Consider the following 27,289-nt stretch of genomic DNA (forward strand, 5'->3'; position numbering starts at 1 on the left):
AATTGGTATGTGCCTATAGCACATGTGTCATTAATTTAGTGAGAGAACAGCAGGCTGGGGGTCTGATCAGCAGGCCCACAGCCTCAGTAGTCGAAAACCAGTGAAGCAAAAAGCAAAAATTTGGGGTGACCATAGGATAGCAGACCCTACTCTCCTACAATGAGCCTTCATATTTTGTTCATGACTAGTTCAAAATGTTGATCAATGCCCCTGGTTGCACAAACATTTTGTGATCTGTGAATTTGTTTCGGAGTAATTCCTCACCTGTTAACTGAACTCCCCCCATTGTATTCTGTGGCTATGGCTTTATTATAAGCCTTAGGTAGAGGGTTCTGAAAACCTGAGGTACAAATTTCGAAACCCCTTAAATAGTCCAATATTGGGAAACCGACAACAGGAAGGAAAAGTAACATCTGTAGCCCACAAGATGTAGCACAGTAGACTTAAACCCCGTTGAATCTGTGTCTGTTGGTGCGGAGTGTTGCTAGGTATACCTCAGCTGAGATGTTTTTTCTAAACAAATGGCACAATCTTTTTTTTATTTATTGTTTTAGTCTCAGATCACCCATATCTCTACCATGCAGAATGTGGGGAAGTGAGAAAACTGGGATGGGCTAGCTAGAATTGAGGTGCCCTTTCCCTTTGGTCAGTGGATCCGATCCTCTCGTATCTAAATGATAAGTCCTATGAGCTCATCAGAAGGGAAGAGGTTCTAGCCAGACTGGGGGTGGGGCTCTTAAAATATTGTGCCTTACTAGGTCTATAGATGTCTACCAATAAGAAGGCTAAAATTCTGTTATTTGTTTTTGATGGCATACAGTAGTTCCTACATGCCAAACACATTCCATGTATTCTATTCTTAAGTTAAAGTAGAAGGGGCCTTGTGGTAGCCTCCATAGAACAGTAACAAGTAGCCTACCTGCTGTGAGAAGTGGAAAGCGAAAAATTAATTTTATGGTTTAGTGACCGGTCATCTCTTAAAGTTTTAGAAAGCAGCCACATTGTGTGTAAATAGTATTAATGCAGGTTGTGGCTGGGAATAACGTTTTTAAATGTGCATTTAGGTTAATTTGTCATTGGTAGGCACTTTATTAATGAAACATCAATTTGGTTACACCATAAAAAGATGTACTCGTTCACTTTTATTAGCAAGGAATGGCAAAGCAAACAGGTCTTACATTTGAAAGCTATTTGCTTTGTCAATGCCTTTCGACCATGCCATGCAGCATGACAAAAAGTTTAAAAAAGAAAAAATAATTCAAGTGCGATGAAGCGGCCTGTCGCGTCCGTTTGTAGGTGTACGCATGTCACTGCAAATATGCCTACTAAGTGACTCTGTTTTTTTAAATTCACTGATTTGAGGTGGATCAGTAATTAAAAACATTTATATCTCCAAAATAGAAAAAAAATTAACAAATGGCGGGCGGGACTGGACGGCAACAGGGAGTGGATGGGCTACAGGGGAAAAGCAGCACATGAGGGAGAAGCAGCACGGAGGGCAGGAGTGAAGCCATATGAGGGTGAAAGCAACACTGAACACATGGGAATTTGGTCAGGGGAAAAGGAACAAGAAAGCTTTCAGTACATGAGGAAAATTGCAGCACAGGGTGAGTATTTAAGGAGGTGGACAGAAGCAGAAGAGGGAAAGAGCTGGAAGAACATGCACTCTCATGCATTGGTAACCAAAATTAAATAATAGTTACCTCAAAGTGAGAGTGGAAGGATAGAAGCCATTAAATTAGATGGTAAAGAGGCTATGCACTGGGTAGGGACAACCCAAGATTTACAATTGGGGAAAAGGCAAATCCTCAGATAAGAAGCAGGCATATGATAGACAATAAAGGCAGCTAATGGTAAGCAATGGGCTCTCAGTAAGTCCCAGTGCTTAATTTATTAGAAAATAAGTGCCAGAACTCTTGTCAGGAGGGCACTGCAGCTTGCACCACACATTTCCCCTGCCACTGTTGACAATGATAGTAACAATTCAACTACTGACCACCACACTCCTATAAGTGTGACAATTTAGACTATTCCAGGCTCCCAAAGCCATAAGAATGGCTTAGTGGCAGATAGTAGGTAATTTGAATGTATATTGAATTAATAATTGACTGTTTTTGCCGTCATCCCAGACAGTGCCACCTTGTGGCAGACTGCCACAAGCTCCGGTGTTGACAAATAAGTTCCGGTGCCGAGCACCAGAAACCACCCACTCAAATTAAGCACTGAACATAGGTAATTTGAATTAGACAGCTGTGCTGCAAGGTAGCCTCGACCAAAATATAAATAGCTTTGCACATCCACTGTAATGTAAAACACAAGTTTTTGGCTTAACTAGAGGCCAAAAACCTCTGCTCAAGTCTGATTTCTTATTGTTTTCAAAAGCAACAAGGTATAGGGATACATAAGCAATAGTAAGCTGTCATTCAAACAGTATCTTTCCAATAAAGTTAATTGCTAACCACTGAAAAAATTGAACTCTAAATTAAAGAAGAAGCTTAGGATACTCTGTGTTCATCGCCTATCCCAGTGACTGGTATTGATTGGTAGATGACACAGGTACTGCTTATGGCTGCATGTTGGTTGGGGAGCAGGAGTGCCAAAGACACAATTATTGAGACCATGTGAGAAGGGATACAGAAAAAAGGCCTTAGTGAGGAGGCTTTGAAGCAGATTTGACACTTGTGACACATTAAAAGCAAATCAAAGCCTGCTACACTGAATGTAAGAAAGTACACCATATCTCCTTACTGCACCTCTTTACTGCTTCTACTGTCTAATTTCCCCCAATTAAGTTTTTAATAAACGTTGTCCTTTTTCATCCTACTGGAGCAACATCTACTGAATATTTTGGATGAAAATACAATCTGGTCTGTGTCTGGTCTTAAAAAGATTAGTTCTGCTAATTCACCACACAGCCTACTGGCTCCTACTGTACAGGCATACCTTGATTCCTTGTCCTTGCTAAAGCCATATCTCTTTAGATGCACAGGGAGTATTGCTGTCATTTCATTGTCTAGTATCATAATGGGATGTCTGATTAAAGGGAAAGAAAGCCACTTCTACTTTTTCGGATTTGCTGTAAGGTTTGCACTTAAGAAGCTGCTCCTGTGTCATTTCAAACCAAGAAAACGTTTTCTTAATAGTCATGGTAGTTGTTGCCTAAGGCTAGGACCAGAGCTGGAATTACGTTGAGATACTCACAGGTCATGAACAGTTCCTTTTATATATGGAATGAAGCTACACATCTGTTGCAGTACAGGAAGAAGATTGTGAATCTAGCAGGATATAGAAAGTAAAACATTATTGACGTCAAGGCCATTGACTTTGAAGATATTAGCACTGGGTTTGCCAAATATGTCCCTAGTGACTGCATTTGTCCATTTAAGTTTCTGCCTGTCTCTGCCGATTCACTGTGCAGTCTTGTGTGCCTCTGAAAAGCTGCTCTTTTTTTAGGTTGTGCCTAGCAGCAGTGCGCATGCGCTGCTCGCTCTGCGAGGCATGCTGTAGTAGAGTATGCTGTGGAAGCCTCGCCCAGTCTCCTCCCATATTTGTGATTGTCTTTTGTCATTGTCTTGGGTAAACGCTGACTTTTCGATTCATTATGAGGCTGGTTATTCCCGCCTTAATACCGCCCTCTCTCCATTTGTTACCGCCCATAAGGACTTTACCTTTTACTTTGCTGGTTAGACGTCCGGCTTAATCTAGTTAGTGAGCACTATTTACATTATTGACAATGGCGGCTGCTTTTTTTGTTGTGTGTGCATGCTGAGCGCGGCGCCCACAACAGGGACGCTGCACTCTATTTATTTATTTATTTATTTATTTATTTACTTAAATTTAGAGCACAGCACCTGCTTCAGGAACACGGCGCTCTGTTTATTTATTTTTTACTTTAATTTGGAGCGCGGCGCCTACTTCAGGGACACTACGCACTTTTTCTTTTTACCAATGCCAGAGGTTAACAACTGGCAGTTGCAAGACCTATAGCATTGTAAATGCTTGTATTGTATTGTGGCGTGAGCTTTTCGATCAGCTCTCTTTGTATGATGAGGCAAGCATGCTTATTCTGTTTTTTTTAAACATTTTTTTTAATAAATCTTTTTATTAGTTTTAAAAAGGCAATAACAATAAGAACGTATCAGGTGCAATGCAATCAGGTACATACAATTATCATATCGTTGATAAATCAGGATAGTAGCGACATAAGACACTGAGACTCAACACTCCTAGACAATCAGTATTATGAAATTAACGGGGTTCGCCCTCTCAAAGGGTGCTGCCCCTCGGTCCCGCCGCTCACAAAATCACTCTATACTGAGATCATGAACAGGATACATTACAGTCCTTGTATGTAGAAGATACCCAAATCAAACTAATGACGCTCGCATTATCACCGAAAAAGGGGTCAGGATAATTAAGAAAATAAAATAAAATAAACAAAAACGCAAAGCGCGCAACACCCCACCCTGCACCCCTGCATGTAGCTTACGCCAAACCCCAACTAGCAGTGTGCCTGTCACCCCATCTAAACTATAATAACCCAAATTCGGAAATGGAGGAGGGCCTTTGTACAGGCTCCCGGCCTCTCGCCTCCCGCTAACTCTGAGCCTCCCCTAAGTAAGGATATTGAACGGTTACACAATCGAGCTAAGATCGGGGGATTCATTACTCGCCTACATCGCCTCCCGGTATCAACATTATAAAGTGAGTCCCACACAGCCACCACTCGAACAAATGTCTTGAAGGATAAGCCGTTCTCAGCCCTGGCCAGGTTGATCAGGCACACGAACGTTCTCCAACCAAACAGTCGCCATCTTGAAAGAGTGAAAAGACCAGAAGTGTTCGCTTGGCTGAACACAGGAGCGAGCCGGAAACATCACTGCATATTCAATCACGTTATCACTGGGTCCCATCCGCGCCATTAAGAACTCCTGATGTTGTTTCAAGTCACGTTTAACTGAGTTCGAAAAAAGCGAGAGGGCCACCTTGTCAAACCACTCCTGAGTCCTCACATGAGCCCTCAGATGTACTTTACGGCTCGATTTTCTCTCCGTCAATGTCAATACTGAACATGCCAACACAACAGGGACTTCCGATACATAGCCATTCGCTGATTTGCAGATCAGAGTCTCACTCCTCTCTTGCTGTATAGGGTTGATGGCATCGATTAAACCAGTTGCTGTGGACGCTAACACTCTCACAATGTCATGAAATTGGACACAAGCTGCTTTCATATGCCCCATCTCGAAAGTAACAGCATCCAATTTGCGTTTCAGAGCTTGGGCTCTCCGGTTCAGGGAAAGGTGAAGACCACCGACAGCCGCCATTAGAGCTGCAAGCGTGGGTTCAACCCATGCCATCGCTGATTGTTCCCCCTCGTTGGTGACATTCTGGTCTGGTGTCGGAAACCCCTTAGTTAGGATATGTAGTCCCAAGATATCCGTGCAACTTTTCCTGGACCCCTTGGAGGGTTGGGTTCCAATCCTAAGCAGGTCGATATTGGGTGTCATGTCATACATTTACGCCATGGTCGGTCCCTCTGGCCCGTAGGGATAGACACACTAGAGTTAAAGATGATGACGCCCGCTCCAACCGCGTGCAGGATAGTCTGGAGCCGTCGTCAGGATGTGACCGCATCCGCCGGGTCACCTTTCCGACGATTTCCAGGCCGTTCACAGCACTGGCTCCGCCAATTAATACCCAACTTGCATCCCCAGTGTCTGTGGGATGTTCCTTCGCAGCACCAATCTGTTCGGATGTTCAATGCGAAGATCGGACAAAAACTTCACTTCTGTTCCGGTGGACCGGCTCCTCCCGAACTCCTATGGCCGATGTTATTCAACTAAGTGCTGGCAAAGATTTCTACTCTAGGCCCCGGCTTCAGAGCTGATGTAGGCCGCAAACTTCAAGACGATGTTTCTCCGTTCTTGAAGCCGATGGAACTTTCGGGGTCTCACGGTGCGGCGTTATTTTAATTCGTCTACACGGGAGTGTTGCATAAGCACAGGATATCTAGCAGGATCTTGTAGCAGGATGAGGAGGTCTACTGAGCCGGGAGCTAAGCGGCCATCTTGGTCGCCAGCTTGGCTCCTCCTCCGCTTATTCTGTTTTTAGATGAGATTCTAAAGATCAGGTTTTTTTTTAAACTCAAGGCCATGGCAGTTCTAGAATCGTGAAATGGGGGAAACCGACTGGGATGAAGAACAAGCATTTACAATGCAACGGTTTCGCCTTTGCAAAAGTTAGAGCTATTGGCATTGTAAATGACAACATTTTTATTTATGTGTTGGTTTTGAAAACGGATAAATAAATGGCATTGTCATTCACAATGCCAATAGCTTAATCTCTCGCAAATGCCACACACACACACACCCACAGAGAGCCCCCACACAGAGCCCCCCCACACAGAGCCCCCCCACACAGTTACTAACAAAGCTAAGTCATTAAACATAAACATCATTGTCATTCTCACATCGTATAAACTTCCGATTTAGTAGGGAGCTCCGTGTCCATATACATCATTGATTTATAGATAGTCCCAATAAACAGGTACTCAACTAGCTGGCCTGGTAAGAACACATCCTAATGAGATAATGATTCATAATGAATCTCATAGTTCAAAGTAAGGCATGGAGGATGGGACAGGCCTACACACGGGACACACAGTGTATTGCATACAAGTGACCAACCTGCTAACACGATTCAGCCTCCATTTCGGTCCTATATAGCACAAACAATAGAGACTCAAGTATCCAAATGGACACAATAATCTAGCAGGAAGACGTTTCGTGGGACGATAGGGACAACTGGGGAATGATGCCCTCTGTCATTCTCCATTTAAAGGGGAGCACTAAGGCAGCTTAGATGGAACCAAGCGGATGTAAAATTCTGGACCATCCGGCACAGTGGGATTAACGTTTTTTGGGGGGGCCAAGGCTTACCTATATTAGGATACAGATAATAGTATCTTTGATGGAACGACATCAACCAACAGAATTCTGGGGCTCAGGATATCTTCAATGCTGGGATTCTAGTAGGACAAAAGAAATGTATGTAGTGTGTCAGAGACTGTGGCGGTAAAGCCAACAGATAAACACCATTAGGGTTGCCTAATACAGCGTCAAGTCTCCCCATATACCAGAAACGAGGTGTCATTTATTCGGGGGCATAGCGTACCGATGTTCAGAGAGATGTCAGGCGTGGATCCATCTCGTCTTTAATGCGGTGTAAGAAGCCCGTATCAATGGGGCAGATGTTCCAGAATGCGCTCTGCTAATTGGCCTGGATCGCCAGAGGTTTAATGCCAAGATCTGCAATATACAGGATATAAGCCCAGTTACTGCCCTGAACATCCCGGGATCAAGGGAAAAACTAGGACTCCGTCACATAATTTAGTCGCACTAAATGCGGGATAGGGACAAAAAGCGGGGGACCAAGGGGCCAACTATACGCTTACCTAGCTCAGTTGAAATAGATAGCTTTCATCCCTCGTCGGGTTGGTGCGGTCGCTGGTCGCCGATACTCACGCCAGAGTCATCAGGTGCGGGAAGTTCTAAGCCCGTGTTTTAAATGCCCGAAAAAGTGCCGGGGTCACCAATCCAACAAGACGCTGCGGGCGGACCAAAGCGCCTGAGGGAGTGGTCATTAGACGAACGATGGGGATGGAAATAGGACCACATTCTGTGAGTACCGACAACAGTGAAAGCGGCGGCCATTACGGAACTGGGCATAGTGTAAACATTCTACGGCCGTAGATCCAGAATAGCAAAGTGGCTCACTGCCATTAAACTATACAAAAGGGGCCAAGATATATAGATGAAAAAACAGATAAACAAACAAAACAAAACTAAACAAAATAAAACAAACAGGGTCAAAGACGGACCTCTTCAAGTCTCGTGATGCCAGCGCGTAAAAAGCATAAAACAGTATCTAATGTGCAGTTCAAGTGCTACAAAGCCCAAGACATAATGGAGATCATTTAGCATCTACCTGCCAAGGTTTTCAAGAGGCGAAATATAGCCAGCATATGGTAGATGACATTAGGTAAGACCTAGGGTTAGAAAAAATGGTCTCCGTCCAGATATGTTAACAAGTCAGGTCCCGGGCCGGCAGCCAATCACAGCGCGGCCCGGGGAATGACGTCACGGGGGTGTCCCGGCCGGCATATTCGGGGGCGTGTTTTTCGTGCTCTCCCCTTCCCATTGGCTGGAAGGTAAAATTCCAGCCAATGGGAAAAGGAGAGGGCGGGACTTTAAAAAACACACGGAAACGCCCCCGAATCGCGTTTTCACGGGGAAAGCGTGATTGACAGCCAATCTCTTCCAATGGCTGGCCTCCATTTATGGAGCTAGCCAATGGAAGACAGAGGCGGGACCAAAGCCCCATATGTAGGACATAAGATTTTGCCCTGGGCGGAGCAACTGCTACGCAGTTGCTACGGCCAGGGCGAAACCTAAAAAGCACTGCTTCTAAATCGCTGCTGTCCGCATTTGCAGAAATCCAAAATGGAGAGAGAGGCTTAGGACGCACTGGTGCAGAGTACCACGCCAGACGCCCGCTGCTTCATTCCTGGCTATATTGTTTTATATTGTGTGCGCTATTTTAGCTGTTAAGGGTGTTTTTCTACGTATTCTTGGGCCCCCGTTGCTTGGTGTCGTGGTCTGGCTGGCTGCTTCATTTCTTGAAGGTCCGCAAGATGGCCCCCTTAGGAAATGTTATTTTTTAATGATGGACCTTTCAGCTGTTGCAGGTGGATATGTGTTTGCCCTCTTCAGCTCTTTTGTTTTTGTGTGGCACCTGAACGTACTAGGTGCTTTTGACAACTGTCCCCTTTCCCTTCATCCAAGAGGCCAGTGTCAATGGCAGGACCAGAGGACTGGTTGAAACTCCAGCTTTCCTATCTCTACAGAGGCCCACGAGGAACCTCCAAATTATGGAAACCTGCAACTGTCTATGGTTTTTTTGTCTACAGCGAACTCGCCTCTGTCCTTCAACAGACACCTGGGTCCTGTCCCGTTAAGTCAAGGAGGGTAGCTGTAATAGTGAAGAAGATGCAGTGAACCGGGGCCTGGAGAGACAGGTGACCCAATTCACCCCAATCAGTAGCTGTTTTTTAACTACAAAACCGGGGGATTGAGGACCAATTTTCTCACTTGCTTTGGGGCTTATTGCACGTTTGTCACAGCATAGGTAAGTCAAGGGGCCCCCCTCAAATGGCTTTTGCACCCCGCTGTCTTGCTAATGTTATTTTACCAGAGCCTTGGTTTATTAATCTGTGGAGGAGTTGTTTTAAGATAAGTCCATCAAAGATGGGAGTGCTTGGCGGAAAGGCTTGGAATGCATAACATTAATGGCACTGTGTGTTTTTTGTAATCTCTTGTTAATGTGGTGAGCTAATGATAAAGCTGACCGGCTTAATCCGCTGACACTGACCTTTCTAATATTCATTGAGACTGCGGTTTTTTGTATCAGGGACACCATGTTAAATGGAGTAAAATGCTCTACGTAAAATAAACCACGTGATTGTTAATTTTGATCAGAAAATACTGGGTCCCCTTAGAATGTAATCGGTCACAGACTGGCAAGGCCCATTCCCCAGCTGCCCTTACATTTATTTCCTCAGTCCTACTGAGAGTCTTATGTTGCCTGCCTGCTCCTCAGCCATTATTGTACTTTGAGCAGCAATTTAGAAGACACAGCAGTGTGGCCAAAAAAGGGCTGTTTTTCATACCCAACACATTAGCAGACATACGAACAAACATGACTAATTGTATGTTGCAGTTCCAAGTGAAGGTTGTGTTCCGTTGATGTAAACAAAACAAGCATTTGCAATGCAAAAAGTCTCGCATTTGCGAGGGTTTAAGCTATTGGCATTGTAAGTGGCAATGCCTTTTATTTATGTTTTAAAAATCAACACATAAATCAAAGGCATTGGCATTTACAATGCCCATAGTTAAAACTCTCGTAAATGTGAGACATATTGAATTGCAAATGCTTGTTTACTCCGAGCTTGGTATTGCACCATATACAAAATCTTTTTTTCTCTCTATCATTAAAAAAGGATGGATCCTTTCATTGCTAAGGAGGCCTCTCTGGATAAGCCTGTTACATGGATCTCCTTTCCTCTTCAAATCTTGGAACGGGTCTTTGCAGTGCAACTTCAGGATCACTTGTAATCCTTGGTTTTTTTTCACTCCTGGTACAGTGTTTTCCCTTTTACAAGTGAAAAACAATCTGCTGGACATCCTGAACAAGAGTCAGGTTGCCACCTTAATGTTATTGGATCTTTCTGTGCCTTTTTATACCCTCACCTACATGGTTCTCTTAGAACGTCTTGAAGGTGGTTGAGCTATCAGTGGTGGAAATACTATGGTTCCTATCAGGTTTGGAAGATCCAAGCAGCTGTGTGGTCATGGGTGGATTGCAGTCTGAGTGGTTGAAAGGTCAATATGGGGATTCCAGGGCGCTCTTGTTTTTTACCTGCCCTTTTCACCATAGTTATTCAGCCTTTCCGTGAGAGGTTTATGGGTTTTGGACTTCATTTACAAATGTACACAGACGACTCGCAGGTGATCTTTAGGGTAACCACAAGCATTGTTTAATATGTTAAGAGATGGTTTAAATTAAATGACACCAAGCTTGATAGTCTAGTATTTGCCATAGGGTAATCCTGGAATTACTGCTACTCTGTGTGACATTCACATAATTTCTGCATGGAAGGTTAAACATTGGGTATTATTTTCGACTCTCCATTAACTTTGCAAGATTAGATCATTTGGGCTTAAATTCCAACTACTTGTACCTAAAAGGTTTTAAGGATGAGACTGTTACTATTAAGGAAGAAATTGGCAGCAATGCATAGGTCCGTTGTCTGTGACAAATTGGTGTACAGGCATTTCAAAGGACGTAATGCAGGAGGTGTAAAATGATCCAACATCATGTGACAAACAGTGTCACTAAATTACTGTCTAGATCAAGTTATTCCTATTTTGAGATCGGTATACTGGTTACCTGTCTGTCCCAAATATCTTGTAATATGTTAACCACTTTTCCCAGGGCCCTGGGCAGTTCTGCACCAGGTTTTTAGTTCTCGCCTGAGCCAGCGCATGTGCTGATATAGTGAGACATTTAGTAAGTGGGCTTTGGAAATCAGACCACAAGCTTTTGCTTGTGGCCTAAAGCTTGCGGTTACCCGTTCGGGCTCGCGCAGAGCCGCAATCTGGCTTTCCTTGCGGCACCCTTACAGCGTGCGATCATGCGCTATCTGGCTTTCCTCTCCTGCTTGCTCTCGCTCCACCCCTCCCTCACCACAGAGTGCGTCTCCCAGCCGCGCATCTGTTCCCTAAGACATGAAGGCTGATTTCAGCCCTCCTCGCGCCCACCTAAAGTTATCTAAAACATACAATTAAAATTTTGGAGACAGCTTTAAGTTTATCACAATCTTCAAATCTTGGACACGGCTTTAAGTTTATGATCTTCAATTTCAAATTTTTAAATGCGTACTTAACTTTTTCCAGGATTCCTTACCTGCGTGTCTAGCAAGTTTGCTCCCAGTACCCATTTCTCTGAGTGTTCCGGGAGCTGGCGCTGGGGAAGCTAAAGGCACGCGCACGCCACATGTTGAGTGGACTTGGGTGAGGAGATCAGGGCTGCCGTACCGTCACTTGGAGATGACGCGGTGCTGTGCTTGATTTAAAAGCACCGGTGGACCCTCGGCGAATGATAATTATACCAGAGATCTCTCCAAATGCAAAAGCACTGCATCGGCAAAAGAGTTTTGGACAATGCATGAGACAGTTTGCTTTTGCTGTCTAATGAAAGAACGGCATTCGTATCTGATGTAAACATGCAAAATGTAACAGCTCAGCTTGGTGACCGAACCAGTGTGCTGGGTATAAACACATAAGCCTTGTTTTACAAACTGCTATATTGTCAGCATTTCTACATACATTGAAATTGCTTTTCTGTGGCTTGTCCGCAATGTTTTACAGTTTGCAATCTCTGTGAAATGTTTAAGAACTTTGCATTTTTCCTGTTTCCTGAGGAAAAAAAGGTGTTTTGGGACAAGTCACGGCTTTTTTTTAAAACCAAATCCACCTTTAATTACTTATTTTATATTTGTGAGTTTTATGGGTGCCTTGACAGCTGCGTAAGACCGCCAAGTCATTCATACATTACCTTTGCATGCAAAGTCAGCCTCCCACTACCCACCCTTGTTTAGGCAACATATTGTTGCTAATTATTCGTATATAATGAATATTCATGGCTTGTGATGGTGCTGCGTGGTCATGCAAGGGAATATCTTTCCTTGTGTGACAGGAGTACATGTGGATGCTTGGTGAAAATGACAGGCTGATAGTTGGTCACCAGGGCCTATTTACAAAACATGAAAATCTAAAAATGAAGATGCTGTATCTTTTCGCACACCTCCTCTCGCTCTCTCTCTCCCCTGACACTGAGAGATTGGTGTATTTGTTTTATTTTCCTACTCTGCAATTTTAAAGGAGAATTTCATCCATATCGTGACTGAGAATCTGCCTAGAAATCACAGGACTGCAAAATGACAGCATATAAAAATGCATAAGGGAAGAAAGATGATTAGTGAAAGTCCATTTACTAAACTGCCTGTATTATGTATGACATTTTAAATCTTAGAGAAATTCTTCAGTTTATCAACATATCCTCCAAATATTTTGTGATGGGTGAACCCTGAACATTACTTGGGTGGTTAGCCTGGTGTGCCACAGTATCCAAGTAGTGGAATATTTCCGAACCTCCGGCATTTTTACCACTTTATATGAGAATAGTGTTGTAAAAACCAATTGGGCCTAATGGTTTCTAAACTTTGAGGTGGAGAATATCCCCATGCACTCCAATGGAAGCCAGACTTATTTGCTCGTTCAGTCAGTCCAATTCAGGGCCTTTATTTATCTCCTAACACTTAAAATAATTCTCCAGCCACTACTGATTAGCGGTGACCTCCAGATTTAAATTGGGTCCTCTTGGATACTTGTTCACCATTACACACAAGGTTAGTCAACTCCTTATACCATTTGAAAACAAGAGGGAACGTTAATGTTTTAGTTCATCTCGGTGAGAGAACATCAGGCGCATGCCCGTACAGGTTCCAGGCCCGGTTCTAGCGGGTGGGCCGGTTGGGCCAGGCCCACCCAAACATGAGCCTAGCCGACCCAAACACGAGCTTTGGCCCTCCGCAATGAGGGCTGGAAGGCAGGCGCGCAACGCGCAGGTCGTGTGTGTCAGCCCGGGCCGAGACAGCTTTCCCGGGCGCACACACAGTTTTAGAGATTATTGCAGCTCCGCACCTGAGTACTTCACAGGTCTTTAAAGACCATTAACATGTTAACTGAGGCTTTGTTTAGTTTTTCACCCCTTCGTCTCGGCATGACGTAAGGTGACAAAGCCTTTCTTTGACACTGCTAACCTTTCGTAACCTTTACCTCCTGTCCTGCTGCGTTGATATTTCTTTTTCTATGCTGCTCAGGAGAAAAGAAGTTTGATTATTCTTAATCACCTTTCCTAACCCCTGCAGTGGCTTTATCACATCAGGCTGTGACACAAAGTTTGACTAATGGAGTAGGTAAGAAAATGTGTTACTACATTTTTTTCATTTTAAAATCTGCACTGGCCCAGCAGGACACATACTTCGTGTGTGCTTCATTTAAACAGTTTTTATCATTATCATGGCCAATGCAGGACAACAATAAGACAATACAAAATGCCCTGATAACGCTGGTGATTAATGATCCTGCTGGAGAGCAATCTTTTGTCTGTTAATAGTTTTTAAATGCAGATGAACTTTTCTTGTATCTGGATAGTTCATTGGGTTACTGCCTTTGTCACAGAGATCCTTGTGTTACTTGGAGTTCAGAAGTTACAATCATATCATAGGACAGTGACCTATGAACTGTCATCTAAGAGCTGCCTACAAACATGAATGGTATAGTTAGAACTTCGCTTTTTTTGTTTTGTGATATAGTTAGAACTTCCTCAGTCTTTCATTATTCTAATGTTGCTAAAATGAGTATGTTTGGGCAAATATACATTTTTATCAGTAAAGCTGACCCCATGGAATACTCTTTAAATCCTAAGGTTGTATTTCCCCATACCAAACCCTTTCAAAATATACTCCCCACCAGTATGGATGACACGTGATTCATACACCTTGTAATCCTCATTGGCTTATGTGACATTCCCTATAGGCTGATGTACATACTTGTATGATTCATTGTCTCTGTATAATGTGTGTGTGATGTAAAGTACTGACACACACTACACTGATATGAGTAGCGCTATACAACAAATGAAATGCATATGAGAGAGGGGCTAGGTAAAGATGAGGGGCACTGTTGGAGGGTGTCAGTGAGGGAATCCGAGGAGGAGGTAGTGGGAGGGGCTATGGAGCGATGAGGGGCACTGGTGGAAGATGACATTGAGAGAATCCGAGGAAGAGGTCATGGGGTGTAGGGGGAGCTAGGGAGAGATGAGGGGCAATGGTGGAGGGTGGGAGTGAGGGAGTCAGACGAGGAGGTCATCAGTGGGAGGGGCTACATAGAGATAAGGGGTACTGGTCTCCAAGGAGGAGGTCATGAGGGGGAGGGGCTATGAGGGGCACTTATGGCGTGAGGCTGTGAGGAAATCCGAGGAGGAGATCAATGGGGGGGTCATGGAGAGATGAGGGGCACTGTTGGAAGGTGATAGTAAAGGTATTTACGGAGAAAGAGGTTATTGGTGTGGCGCCCCAAAAAACTTTTGCATCAGTGATAAAGCCGGCCCTGTCATGGCCTTTCTGTTTTTGTTTATTTAATTAGCAGTCTGGTCATAAGGGCTACTGTGGAACATACTTTAAATTGCGTACTAATTATATTTACTGCTATATTCAATGTTTTAAGTTTGAAGGTGATTTTTCTAATGTTTTACCTGGCAAAATGAAAGTGGAGCCCGATGGTGCCTGATATGGGGCTGGGGCCCAAGGTCAGCTGTGAGATCAGGTGCACTGGAGAGGAGTAGTGGATATTCAAGCCTGTAAGGGAGTGTGTTGCAGAGTCTGGGGTCAGGTGGAGGTAGTAATGAAGAGGGATTCTCCCTGAAGGCTCGCACAGAGGGAGCCCGAGAAGTGTCACTTGCCTGATACCCCCACCTCAGAAACCTCCTCTTCCCATCAAAGAAACATTACATGGAAAAAACACTTTTTGAGAGTGATAACATTTAGAAAGAGATTTGTAAAAGAGTGCATTTTACTGGGCCTTGCAAGAGTAAGAAGAGATAAAGGAGGGCCCTGAAGCAGGCCTGCCCAGAAATATATGCGACAAATTGAGCCTCAGTGGGCCACCCAAATGCACCCTTGGCCCACCCAAATAAAAATTCCTGGAGCCGGGCTTGACAGGTTCGTTCTACACTTTGTTTAATTATATGTGTTGACATAGAACTAGATTCATTACGGTAGTATACTGGAAGTGTCTTGGTTTCTCGATGTTCCGGCAACAGTGGTTCTTGTTTGTCGTACTAGGAATACTGTAGAGAGTTTAACTTCTACACATTGTATGATTCGTTTTCTATTAGGCGAACGTTGGTTCACGCACGGTTTTCATACGATCGCGCTACAATTGAAGATTGACTTTGGACAACGAGTATAGGTAGAGTGTCACACTAGATGCTAACTGAAGCGATCTCTCTCAGCATGCTTGAATAAGCACATAAGCACACATCCGCACGTTGAAGGAAAACATTTACTGGTCCCTACACTCTGTCTCCTCTGATTTCTTTCATTTGACCACCCATGATGGCACATTTAATACAAGTGAATCACACGATGGCAATCTTCGAGATCTTTATTGTCTTTACTTTTATGGTATCACCAGACAACCACAGAGCATGATATTGATACCCTTAGGCACATCACCTATAGGGACACCCCGCTGAGTGTCTTTTATTTTAAACAAATCCCGATAAGAATTAGAGATACAACAATGCATTTTATGTTCTAGGAAACTGCCCCTGACGAAGGGAAAACTATTTCCCGAAATGCATTGGGCTCCGGACTTCATGACACCAAAAGTTATGATATCCAACAAATTGTATTTTTATGATTTTGTGATGTTATTGTAAATACGAATCACTGATTGTTAATATGCACCCATGTATAAACCTTATGGTGACTATTGATACAAAGAGAAATGTTTATAGATATGCATTATATTTATAGTCACAATGATGTAATTGTTTGACTTATACGGCAGATTGGATTATTACTGAGATAAACTAACGTATAAAAAACTAACGACAGTTTATTATTTAAGTACATTTAAGCAAATAGCGGAATATAGTTTTCCAAGTAACAGTGCACACTGCTTGCAGGCTGGTGTCTGCATCTTTATACTGTATTTTGATTGTGCAGCCAACACAATTATGTAGTGTAGCACCCACAACAGAACACATGGTTATTGTATAAAACTTAGAATAGACATGAGATTAACCAGTGAGTGCACCTTATTTCCATTCTTTTTCGCTTGTTAGAAGCACTCATGCCACTTTGGTTTCAATCCTGAACTTCCCCAGGGATCGTGCACTTAACCTCAAACTGCACAAGAGCGGGCTGTTCCCTTCCACTCTGTAATCATCATCAGAATTCATTGTCCTTTTGGCAGTGCCTTCATCAGCTTTGCGAGCCGTTATCAAGCCACCTTTGTTTTCCAAAAGCCAATTAATTGACCAATAATTAATTCTATGTTGTGACCATTAAAGTAAGTGCTCCTGTTTGTTTTTTCAGTGAAAATATAGGCTACATAAATTACCAAATAGTGCCACCTAGTGGCACTTTGTGATGAAATGTGTACACTAAAAACCTTTCGGCTGATCTAGTTTGCTAAGGGAGGGTTTGGTTTGGCTGCTGTTTTGTCTGCAACCGGAATGTTATTTTCTAGTGGCTCGCTAGATGTAAGAACTTGTATTGGCAGTCTTAAACCCAGCTTCTTCACGCAGGAGGTCAACCCCCCTCCCTGGGACACCGTGGATCAGCCTCCTTCCTCTCCTTTGGAACACGGGCACATTAGCTCCTCCCCTTGGGCCAGCAGGACATTTTGATTTAGCCTCCTACTTAGTCACAAGCTGATTAGTGCCCTAGGAAATTGTTATTCAGTTCGTCAAGACGCACTTTTATTTTCTTTACACTCCGCTTCAAAGTCCAAAGGTAACTTCATAACCTGATTGTGGGGAAAGGCTAAATCTCAGTTTTGATTTCCAAAATAATTTCAGGTTTCCTAGACAATCCTTCTGAATATCTTGTTTGTGCCTGTGAATTTTATGTAATTTCAGAACAAGGCTACTTGTGTTGACATCTCGCTGCGCCCTAATTTTAGAGTATCATGTGTACAAAGATTGCTGAAATAGTATTACAAAATTAATTTGTGAGACTCTGGGTTAAAGTTTGCAGTACTTACATTAGCTGACAGAATGCATATATGACATTTTATTTATCAAACCTTAATTTGGGATAGATGTTGCCTAGTTTTAGTCCATCTCTGATCAGCTGCAATTAGTGCTTTTGTAACACACAAAATATGTATGGAGATACATTTTCGAGATTAAGGTGATACAGCGGAGTAATATAGCAGCACAATATGGGGTTGAGAGACCGCTTTGTTCCAGTGCATTATACCTGATCTTGGTGCCTTCAAGTGGAGCAGTCCCTTTGCAACTTACTGGGCCACGAGGGCTTATGTGAGCACTATAATTTAATGTATTTACTAAAACTGGTTTAGGGAAATTCAGGCAGGTGTAATGTTCCTTAATACAGTAGTATTTGTGATCCTGGAATTCTGTTAGGTTGGATTGGTTTACAGGTCTCTTCTAGTTTAAGGTTGGTATGGGAATTATCTGTGCACATCTGTAATTCCACCCTCCACTGTCTGACCATCAACATTGCTGTGACGTACATATAGATATTGAGATGTGTGCCACACTGGATCCTCGATGTGCCCCACAAATAATCATTTTCAACGAGGATTGAAAATGGATTCTAATCGGCTCGGTATGGTTTACAGGAAAGTGCTGAATCCACTTGTGCCACTACCTACACTTCTGTCCACTAACAAACATTTAGCATGATGCCGTGGGGTACGATTTGTTAGGGTGCTGAAAGCTTGGACAATGTATGCGCTATATATGTAGAGGTGAATTTCATTTCAGAAAGTCGGTGCAGACTCCAGATGAAAATGCTGATGGCATTTTTGTTTTCTAGGCATGCTTCGACTGCGGAGCGAAGAATCCTAGTTGGGCTAGTATCACCTATGGTGTATTCTTGTGCATCGATTGTTCAGGGACGCATCGATCGCTTGGTGTTCATTTAACATTTATCAGGTACGTAGTCTACTGCACTTGAATATTACAATAATTTGCAACTAATGAAAGGTTAAAAGCTGCTGTGGTTCACCTTATGTTGCATGACCGAAATGAGTAGACTTAACGGCATTTTGATTTCTAGGGCACTCTACAGTGAATAACCGCTCTGGCTGACTGCGGGTCTGTGCTCAGAACTTCGCTTCCATAAATATTGATGAAATAATTTCACAAGGAATTTGTAAATCTCAAGCAATTTAATGTGTTTTAACACGTACCACTGTCTTCAAGAGGACTCCTCACTTTTAGGGTTCCATTTTGTCCCATTTTAAAAATTGAGAATGAATAGATATTTGCTTTGTATGGAGGGTGCAGGGGATGCAATACAACGTACTGCAAATTGTTTGAATGTTGGACATCTTGGGCATTACATTTACTGAAATTACCAAGCACCATAATGTGTATATGCTTCTCATTTAAAACAAGTCATTGTGAAGGTATGTGCAGAAGGAGAGGACACAATATAGCTGTTAGGAGGTACAAAGGAATATACAGAAAGCTCCAAGTTGGCTACAAGACCTCAAAAAGGAGATCAGCAGACGAGGAAAAAGAAAGGCTTTTGGGAAAGAAACGGTTTAATGTGCATTTCTAGCAGGTTAAGGAGTGATCCTTCTCCCAGACCAACTACATACTACTTATTTAATTTGTACTTTTGAGAGAGGAGTATCCTGTTACCCTTGATGTTGGGGAATAATGTTTTACCTCTTGATATTTTACTGATTCTTGCTAATTTGCTGTCATTAACCCTCTCATTTAATTGAGCAATCATTCACCCATTGGTCTCGAATGAGACATTTCCCAACAAGCGAGGAGGAGGTTATGCTGCTGCTTGTAGAATTTGTATTGTACTTTGATGCAGCAGATCAAGTTTTGTGCACAATAAGCGACTAGACTAAAGGTTTGTTCAGTATCGGGGATTCCTGTACCGTACCTGGGCCTTGAAGCATTTGTTCTGATTGGGTCTTATGTTAAAATGATGAATGTCTGTCCTTGAGAAGGACAGTTTAGTGCCATTTTGTTTAAATAGAGCCTTGGCTTGCCAGACCAGAACACCAGTGTGCTCTACCAGTCTCTCTCTTTCCCAACTTGCCAAATGCGACTAATCAATGTGCATTGATATATCACTCTCCATTTTGCTAGAGTGTGGCCCAAATTTCTTTGATGAACCACACACAGACTCCCCCGAAATGTGAATTAAAATCTTTTCACAAGTTGACAGAAAAATTGGTAGCTTTGCTTTCTTTTCTAAGTGGTGTGGATCAGCCTTGGGAAAGCAGTCATATTCTCCTTTCCCATTCCCCCTTAAGACCGGCACAAACCTGCACCATTCTGAACTACCAGGATGCATGTCTAAAGCCCCTGCGCATCTGTCATACTTTATCTTTCAGAGTGGCGAGGACCGTTGGCCCTTTTTGGAACCTATAGGGCAGGGTAAAGGGGGAAAAGAGTTAGGAAATTAAACCCACTAAATCGTTCCCAACTCCTCTCTTCGTTTTCTAAATGCCCAAGCCTACGATACGTTAGCTCTGAAGACCTTAAAGAATTGGGGTTTTTAATAAACGCCAAAGGGGAAGAGGTAACAAAGGTTCTACTTCACTCTGCTTTAGTAAAACTAGCTTTAGAAAAAGCTGAACATGAGATGTTAAAAGAAGGAATTAGAATAATAAAAAGAGAGGAAATGTAGACGGATAAACAGGGGAAATCAATTCTCAGGAACCACGCTGGGTTGGGTGCTCGGCAAATAAGAGTGATCAACTCTAAATGGGGTAAGAAGGATAATCTTGAAAACTCAATAGCCCCTAAGGATCTAGGGTGGGAGGACGAACATGTGCTGGTCGGTAATAGATATAGAGAGCTTGTATATATGGAATATGAAGAAAATTGGCACCTGAGTGATATTGACTAGGAGTTAGGGTCGTCGCACAACCTGTCTATATTATCCTGGAATGTTAATGGTTATAAAAGAATAGTGCTCCAGGAAAGCTTTAAAAAGATTCTAAAGAATACGGACATCGCGTGTTTACAGGAGACTTGGCTGTGCGATGAAACCCTAATAACAGAAGGATTCACCTATCACGTAAAGCCAGCAAGAAAGAACACATCTGGCAGACCATCGGGGGGTCAACTGACGCTAGTTTCTACAAAGATTGCAAGGAAAATAGAATCCCTTGAACTTAATTGTAAGTGGGTGCTAGGTATTAGAGTGCTGACATTGAATAACAACCCATGCTATGAAGGTATATGTATCGTCCGCCTGTATATCCAGAAGGGAAAAGGAGATAATTATAATGTTTAGCTGGAAAGTTTAAAAAATGATTTGGAGGGCCTTTGTGATACCTACCCAAAAGATGTGCATTTGATTTTGGGTGATTTTAATCACAGACTAAACCCCTTAACAAATCTCTTGACCATGATTCTGTTTTAAGAGCCTACAATATAGAGACCGCTATGTTCACCAGTAGTGATCTTTCACCCCAAGATATGGCACTTGGACAATTGTTGGGCTCTCTAGGACAGATGTGTGTAAATGAAAGAAAGGATGCGGATAGACCTGCTAAGCGTACATTTACAATAGGGCAGCAAATGTGTCCGATAGATTATATGTTCTTACAGACTTGGAGCTTTGAATTAGTTAAACACTTTGAAGTACCAGGGGTGGAAGGTAGTGATCATTACCCATTACTTATGAAATTATATGCAAAAAGGGCCCCTCGGAGACAAAGAGCCATACAAGTACAGGTAGAATACCCTAAGCGACTTACACCTCTTATCACAGAAGAACATATTAAAAAACTAAGTGAAGTCCAGCTGACATTCATATTTGAAAAATTGCCACCAGAGGAGGATATTACCTGGTTTGAAGATATGACAATTGGTAGAATGTCTCGGGATAAAAATTAAATGTGGTAAACCTGGGTCTGTAAGTAAGGAAAAACTACTTACTAATAATAAGCCTTGGTTTGACGAGGATTGTCGCAAAGTAAAAGCCAGCATTAGGCAAAAGGAAAGAAGCCTAAGGGGGAGACACAATGACGATCTGTTACTGAGCCTTCAGGAATTAAGGACAAAATAAAAAAAGAACTTATAAGGACAGATGCTGGGTGAAGTTACTTGAGGTAATCGAGGAAAAAAATGTGAAAGGCTTCTGGAAACTAGTACAAGAGAGCACTGGTAGAGTACTAGGGTCTTTACACTGCTCGGTGCTGGAAGAGAAGTGGGTGGATTACCTGGAGGAAATTTATGGGAAGTGGCCAAGGACGGAGGAAATAAATACCATCGCATGGCCAAGTGTAAGGGAAGAAGTAAAAGAGCACTTCTCCCCCAGCCATATTAGAAGTATAATATCCAGGTTAAACCTAACTCGAGCCGCCGGTCCAGATAACCTGCCGTCTGTGATTATAAAAACTATACCAGAGTGGTGGTCAGAATTCTTTTCGAATATGTTCCAGGGGATTCTTAATACAGGGGTCATGCCAGATAGTTGGAAAATGGCAATTGTAAGACCCATACATAAAAAAGGTGATGTAAATTCCCCTAAAAAATACAGTTTAATAAATCTCCTGGACATAGGTGAAAAAGTATTTGTTAAAGGAATCCTGGGACTACTCAAGGACTGGACAGAGGAAAAACAGATAGTGCCCCCAGAACAGGTAGGGTTTAAAGAGGGACATTCGACGATTGATCACTGTTTTGCCCTCTGGTCCATTGCGCAGAAGTCGATCGAGCAGAGGGGTAATTTGTTCTGCTGCTTTGTGGACTTCCGCGCAGCTTTCGATCTGGTGAACAGGGAACAGTTGTGGTCAACCCTGATAGGGTATAAAATTCAAAACGATTTATTGGCCCTGATCCAAGCCCTGCATACTAAAAATTGGGCCCAGATAATCCTGGTTGAGAACGGTGGGTTGTCCAGGAGAATCCAGATGGGTAATGGGCTAAGGCAGGGGTACGTACTTGCCCCCTTGCTTTTTTCCCTGTTTATAGCAGACTTGCCTTTAATATTAAGAAAGGTTATAGGTGCCAGCCCAAAACTAGGCGGAAATCATATCTCCTGTCTATTATACGCAGAAGATCTGGTTATAATGGATCAGACGGAGATTGGTCTGCAAAGAAAATTAAACAAGTTTAAAGAATACGGCCAAACTAAAAGATTAGTTGTGAACATGGAAAAGACCAAAATCCTGTGTTTTGGAAGAAGTAAAACAAAGTTCTCCTGGTATCTGGGCTCAAAGATGATGGAAAAAGTAACTAAATACAGATACCTGGCGATGTGGTTCGTGAGTAGCCTTCAATGGTATACCCATCTTGATGCATTAAAAATGAGGGCATCTGCTTCAGTTAAGGGATTAAAATAATTTAATATTGTATATGGAGAAATATCTGATAGACCGGTTTTAAAGGCCTATCAAGCAATGGTCCCTTCACAATTTTTGTATGGCGCAGAGGTACAATTGATGGGATAAAGAGGAGGGAAATATCCTTAAATGTTTGTTCTCGCTGCCTAGATCGTCTATGGTACAGGCGGTAAGATTAGAATTAGGAACCACTGCATGGGGTATCATAGCATGTATGGCTTTGGTACGCTTATGGCAGCGGCTAGGTTCAGGGGAAGACCAAAAAATCTCAGTGGTGCAAAAATGAAATTGCCATCAGTGATCAGACCTGGGCAAAAGAGACGAGAGCCTCAATTAATGAAGCGTATGGTGTGTTAAATCTAAAGTTGGGCCCTCAATCCCTTGAACCTAAGATAGATAAGAAAGATCTTAGGATCCTGGGATTAGAAGTGTCTCGAACCCTTGACCAAGAGTACCTATCACAGAAAAGCTCAGTCTCCTACATGGCTTCAGCATGGAAAAATGATGTACACTATCCCTCTACGATAGGCTACCAAGCTGCCAGCTTAGGCGTGAAGTGTTACGATTGAGAATTGGGATAAACCCTTGTTACATGATTAAAGGGGTAAAAAACTTTATGATAAATAGTAATGGAAAATGCACCTGCACTTTAGCAACTACTTGTGATATCCTACATATTTTATTGGATTGCTGGAGGATATTCGTAGAGAGATTTTAGGCCCGATTTTGAAAAAAATATATTAAAAACAGAATGCAAGCAGTAAACCTTCTAGTGGGAATGACCGATGCCTGTGCCATTGGTAAATATCTAAATAAAGTTAAAGAGTTCCTTAAATGTAAAGAGTATTGATGAAATATAAATTTTCTAAGCGATAGAGAGATTGAGGAATCTATGGATAGAAGTATGGTGTAAGACATACTGGATGGTCGATGTGCTTCGAGAAAGGTTAGCTTGTTTTTTAAAAGGCCATTTTTAAGATAATTTATTCTAATGATATGTGAATTATAGGCCTAAATAATGTATTATATATTCCTTGATTCTGAATTGCTTATTTTATTGATTGATATGCGGCTAAGTGTATACTTTTATGGTTGTAAAAAACCGAATAAAGTTTTATTGACTGACTGACTGACTGGCGAGCTAAGTGGAACCCTTGGACATTGTGCTGCTATTTCTCTGTAATTTCTGAAATTACAGCTTTCTAAATAAGGGTGTTTTTGATCTAAAAGCGTTTTACCAGTCCATGCCACAAAGAATTGCTTACTGGCCTCTCCAAGCTTTTCATGTTTTTTTAAAGTGGTCTGCAAGTCTCTCGTAACAGGATCCTCTGATCATCAGTGTGAGACATTGTGTTGCACCTGTGTACAGTTTAGCATGTATAGAGGACGTGTGTAAGGGGTGTGTATCATACCGATGGCAATGTGCACACTGAGATCCATTTTTTATTTTTTTCTATATTCAAGTGGTAGCTGAGTTGAGGTTGGAGAGAGAGCCCAGACAGCAGTTGTGAAATGCAGGGCTCCAGCAGGACATTTCCGGGATCCGTTGTACTGGGTCAGGCTGAGTAGTGTGAAAGGGAGGAGATAGTGAAGCCAGGAAGTTTATCCCTGCCTTTCTGAAGGAAAGTAGGATCCGCTTCTTATTCTTACGCCCACCTTTTGCTGGATGTAATGCTGTTTTTGACTAGTCTTGAGTGGGATCCTGCTAATTAGGACCCTAGTCTTTCTGCTTTCTCCCTAAACTGTTATGCATGGACTTAGGTATAGCCCAGATTGTATACTGGTGTACCCTTGTCCGTCCCTAGTATATGGTACACATATAGTGTACCATATACACATAGTACACATATACAGGGCATAAGTACCCCAGAGTGGGCTGTAGCATGTAATATGCCACCCATGAGAGACAATTCAAAACGGAACTACAGGCCAGCCATTGCTGCCTGTGTAAATCGGCATGCACTACTTAAGATATAGGTTTACTACATCTAAGGGTCACTGCACTTAAAATCTTTAAGTCACCCCAATAGCAGGCCTACAATCCGGAGGACAGGGTGCTTAGTTCTAAGTGAGAGGGTGCCCCTGCATGAGCAGGACACCCCTGCAGCTTACGGAGTCCATTCTCCCATGTTGTCAGTGAAGCAGCCATATACTAATCTAGAGGGGCATTACGCAACCGCGTAATGACCATCTCGAAAACGGCTGCAATCAACCCTATGGTGTTTGGTGTCAAACATGTTGGATTCATACCCCTACACCGGTTACCGGTGTGGGGGTACCCAGGAAGGCTCTTCGTGGGGCCCTCTGTGTTCCCGGTACCAGCCTTCTAGCTCCGGACAGCACAAAATGGTTGCTGCCGAACACACATTTCTGCCCTCTGCTGCTGAGCCAAGCTCAAGCAGGGGAAGGCAGAACAGTAGGCATCCTGTCACAGGGAGAAGTGACCACCTCCCAGACAGGACTTGGTGTATTAGAACTGGGTGGGTGCGCTTGCCAGCGTCTGAAAACCTGCAGGAGGGGCACATTTGGAGTCTGTCTGCATAGTCCAGTTCAAACCAGTTCTGGGAGCATTGTCTCCGCTCTAGCGCGAAACTGGACAAAGGACATGGGAGGGGACCCTGCCTTAGGAGGGTCCCCTGAATCTTTTCAACCCTCTCACGTGGGTGCTTTAGGGCTTACCCGGTTGTAGGACCTTAGATTCGTCATGGCCAAGATTCAGAAGCCAAACCACTGCACCTCGACCGTCTGGGCACTCTGGACTTTGCTGGACTTCGTTTTGGCCTGACTTCTTCTCCCTTTGTCTGCTGCATCGTCTGTTCCTATGCACCGTACAGGATCCGTGTAGGACCTGTGGAGTATCCAAGACACCTGAAGATAATCTCCCTTGGAGTGAAGGAGTCGCTTCCCTGCATTCGCAGGCACTGCAACACTGCTGACTGTACTGCTGATCCTCAGCTCCTACGGGCTCCGAAAGGCTCACCAACACAGGAGGTGGGTTTCTACGTCCCTCGAGTCCTGAGCTGCCCTCTCACCGAGTTTGAGGCCAGTATCCCTCATGGGGGCTGCAATACCTGAACCTCTGTGCACTGCGTACTTTTGCAAGTGCATGTGCTTGTTGGAAATCCTGTGACCAGTGCACTGGGCTCCAAGTAGCCCCAACCTCTGGCAACTTTCCCACAAAGATCTTAAACTGCCTTGCATCGTGTGCTCCGTGGCCTGTTTTGTGAAGCTGCTCGAGGTTCTGTCGCGACTCCTGTGTCTCCTGCCTGTGGGTCCAATTGAGGGTCATCATTGTTTTTCTTGGGCTCCCTTGATTGCTCTGGGCTTGCCCTGACTCTCCTGCTTATGGTGAGTCTCCTGGACCTTGCCGGACTGAACTGAACCGTACAGTTCCCTGACTTCCTGCGTGGGTTGTCTTTGCCAAGGCTTGTTGGTGCTCCCGCCGGACACCGACCCCTCAGCACTCTACTTTCTTTGTGGGAAAGCTCGCACCTGGCTACTTGTCATCCTAAACGTCGCCTGGTCCCCGCAGCTGCAGAGTCAAGGTCACCATCAACTATTCTGAAGCACCCGACATCGGTGGGCATTAGTCTCCTCAAGTGACCCAGACTCTGTCCCCTCTGATTTCAGGTACTCTTCCACAAGAATCCACGTTTGGCTTCCAACTGACGCTTTCTCCTCTTCCAGCAGTGCCATTTTCCTGAAGTCCTCCATTGGGTTCGGCGGTTTCCGACACCACTTCACACCTATCCACCCCGCTTCCCTGGGTTAGGTAACTTAAGTACCACAGTATCCACGGGTGGGGTGGCTCTCCAACCTTCTGTCTTCCACAGGATTTCTTCAGGGTCCTTAATCTTTAAAATTTCAACCGAGACCTCCACATAGACTTGTACAGGGGACGTAGTCGTGTTCACATACTGCACACGCACTCCTGGGGTCTCTATCTGCTCACCTTGGGTGGTTCTTTGGGGTCCCAGCATTTCTATGTCTTCTTGACATAGTCCTAACTCGAGTCGTGGTTCTTATACCACTTTCTTAGTATATGGTTTGGCCCCCTCCTTGGACCCGCTGTATATTAGTGCTATTTATTTAGATTTCTTTGCTAAAATATTGTGTGCTTTGTGTCGATCTCCGTGTAGGAGATACTGTAACGTACTAGATAGTGTTATATAATAAATACATAAATTTTATAACTAGTGTGTGGTGTTCTTTTCATTTAATCAATACTATAAGATTGCATTCTGGTAAAACAAAATGCTTTCTACTCCTTCAAGACTAAACCTGAAGGCTGCTCTCCACAGCTACTACTTGGATAGCTTTTCTAAGGTTGTCTGAGACCTTGTGAGGGTTTTCTGGACTGGTGCAAGGTGCCCTCTTGCATTAGTGGACATCAAATACCAGGCCAGCCTCTCACACTTTCCATGGCCCATTGTTCTGCATAAGGGCTTCACCCCACAGTTTTAAAGGTAGATAAGCGGCACAGCCTTTCTTGCTTTTTTGCTCTGCTATCGGATTGTCCA

General features: G+C 43.4%; 1 protein-coding gene across 4 annotated transcripts in view; it reads left to right on the forward strand.

Annotated features, from left to right (window-relative positions):
- ARFGAP3 (ARF GTPase activating protein 3) overlaps positions 1-27,289 on the forward strand; it is a 469,979-nt gene that overhangs the window by 92,699 nt on the left and 349,991 nt on the right. For all 4 annotated transcript variants that reach the window (XM_078673894.1, XM_078673892.1, XM_078673893.1 and 1 more), the window contains exon 2: positions 18,260-18,378. In XM_078673894.1, the coding sequence (XP_078530020.1) occupies positions 18,260-18,378 (119 nt within the window). The remainder of the gene's footprint in view (positions 1-18,259; positions 18,379-27,289) is intronic.

This window comes from Lissotriton helveticus, chromosome 1_1 (assembly GCF_964261635.1).
Source record: "Lissotriton helveticus chromosome 1_1, aLisHel1.1, whole genome shotgun sequence".
Classification (NCBI taxonomy): Eukaryota; Metazoa; Chordata; class Amphibia; order Caudata; family Salamandridae; genus Lissotriton; species Lissotriton helveticus.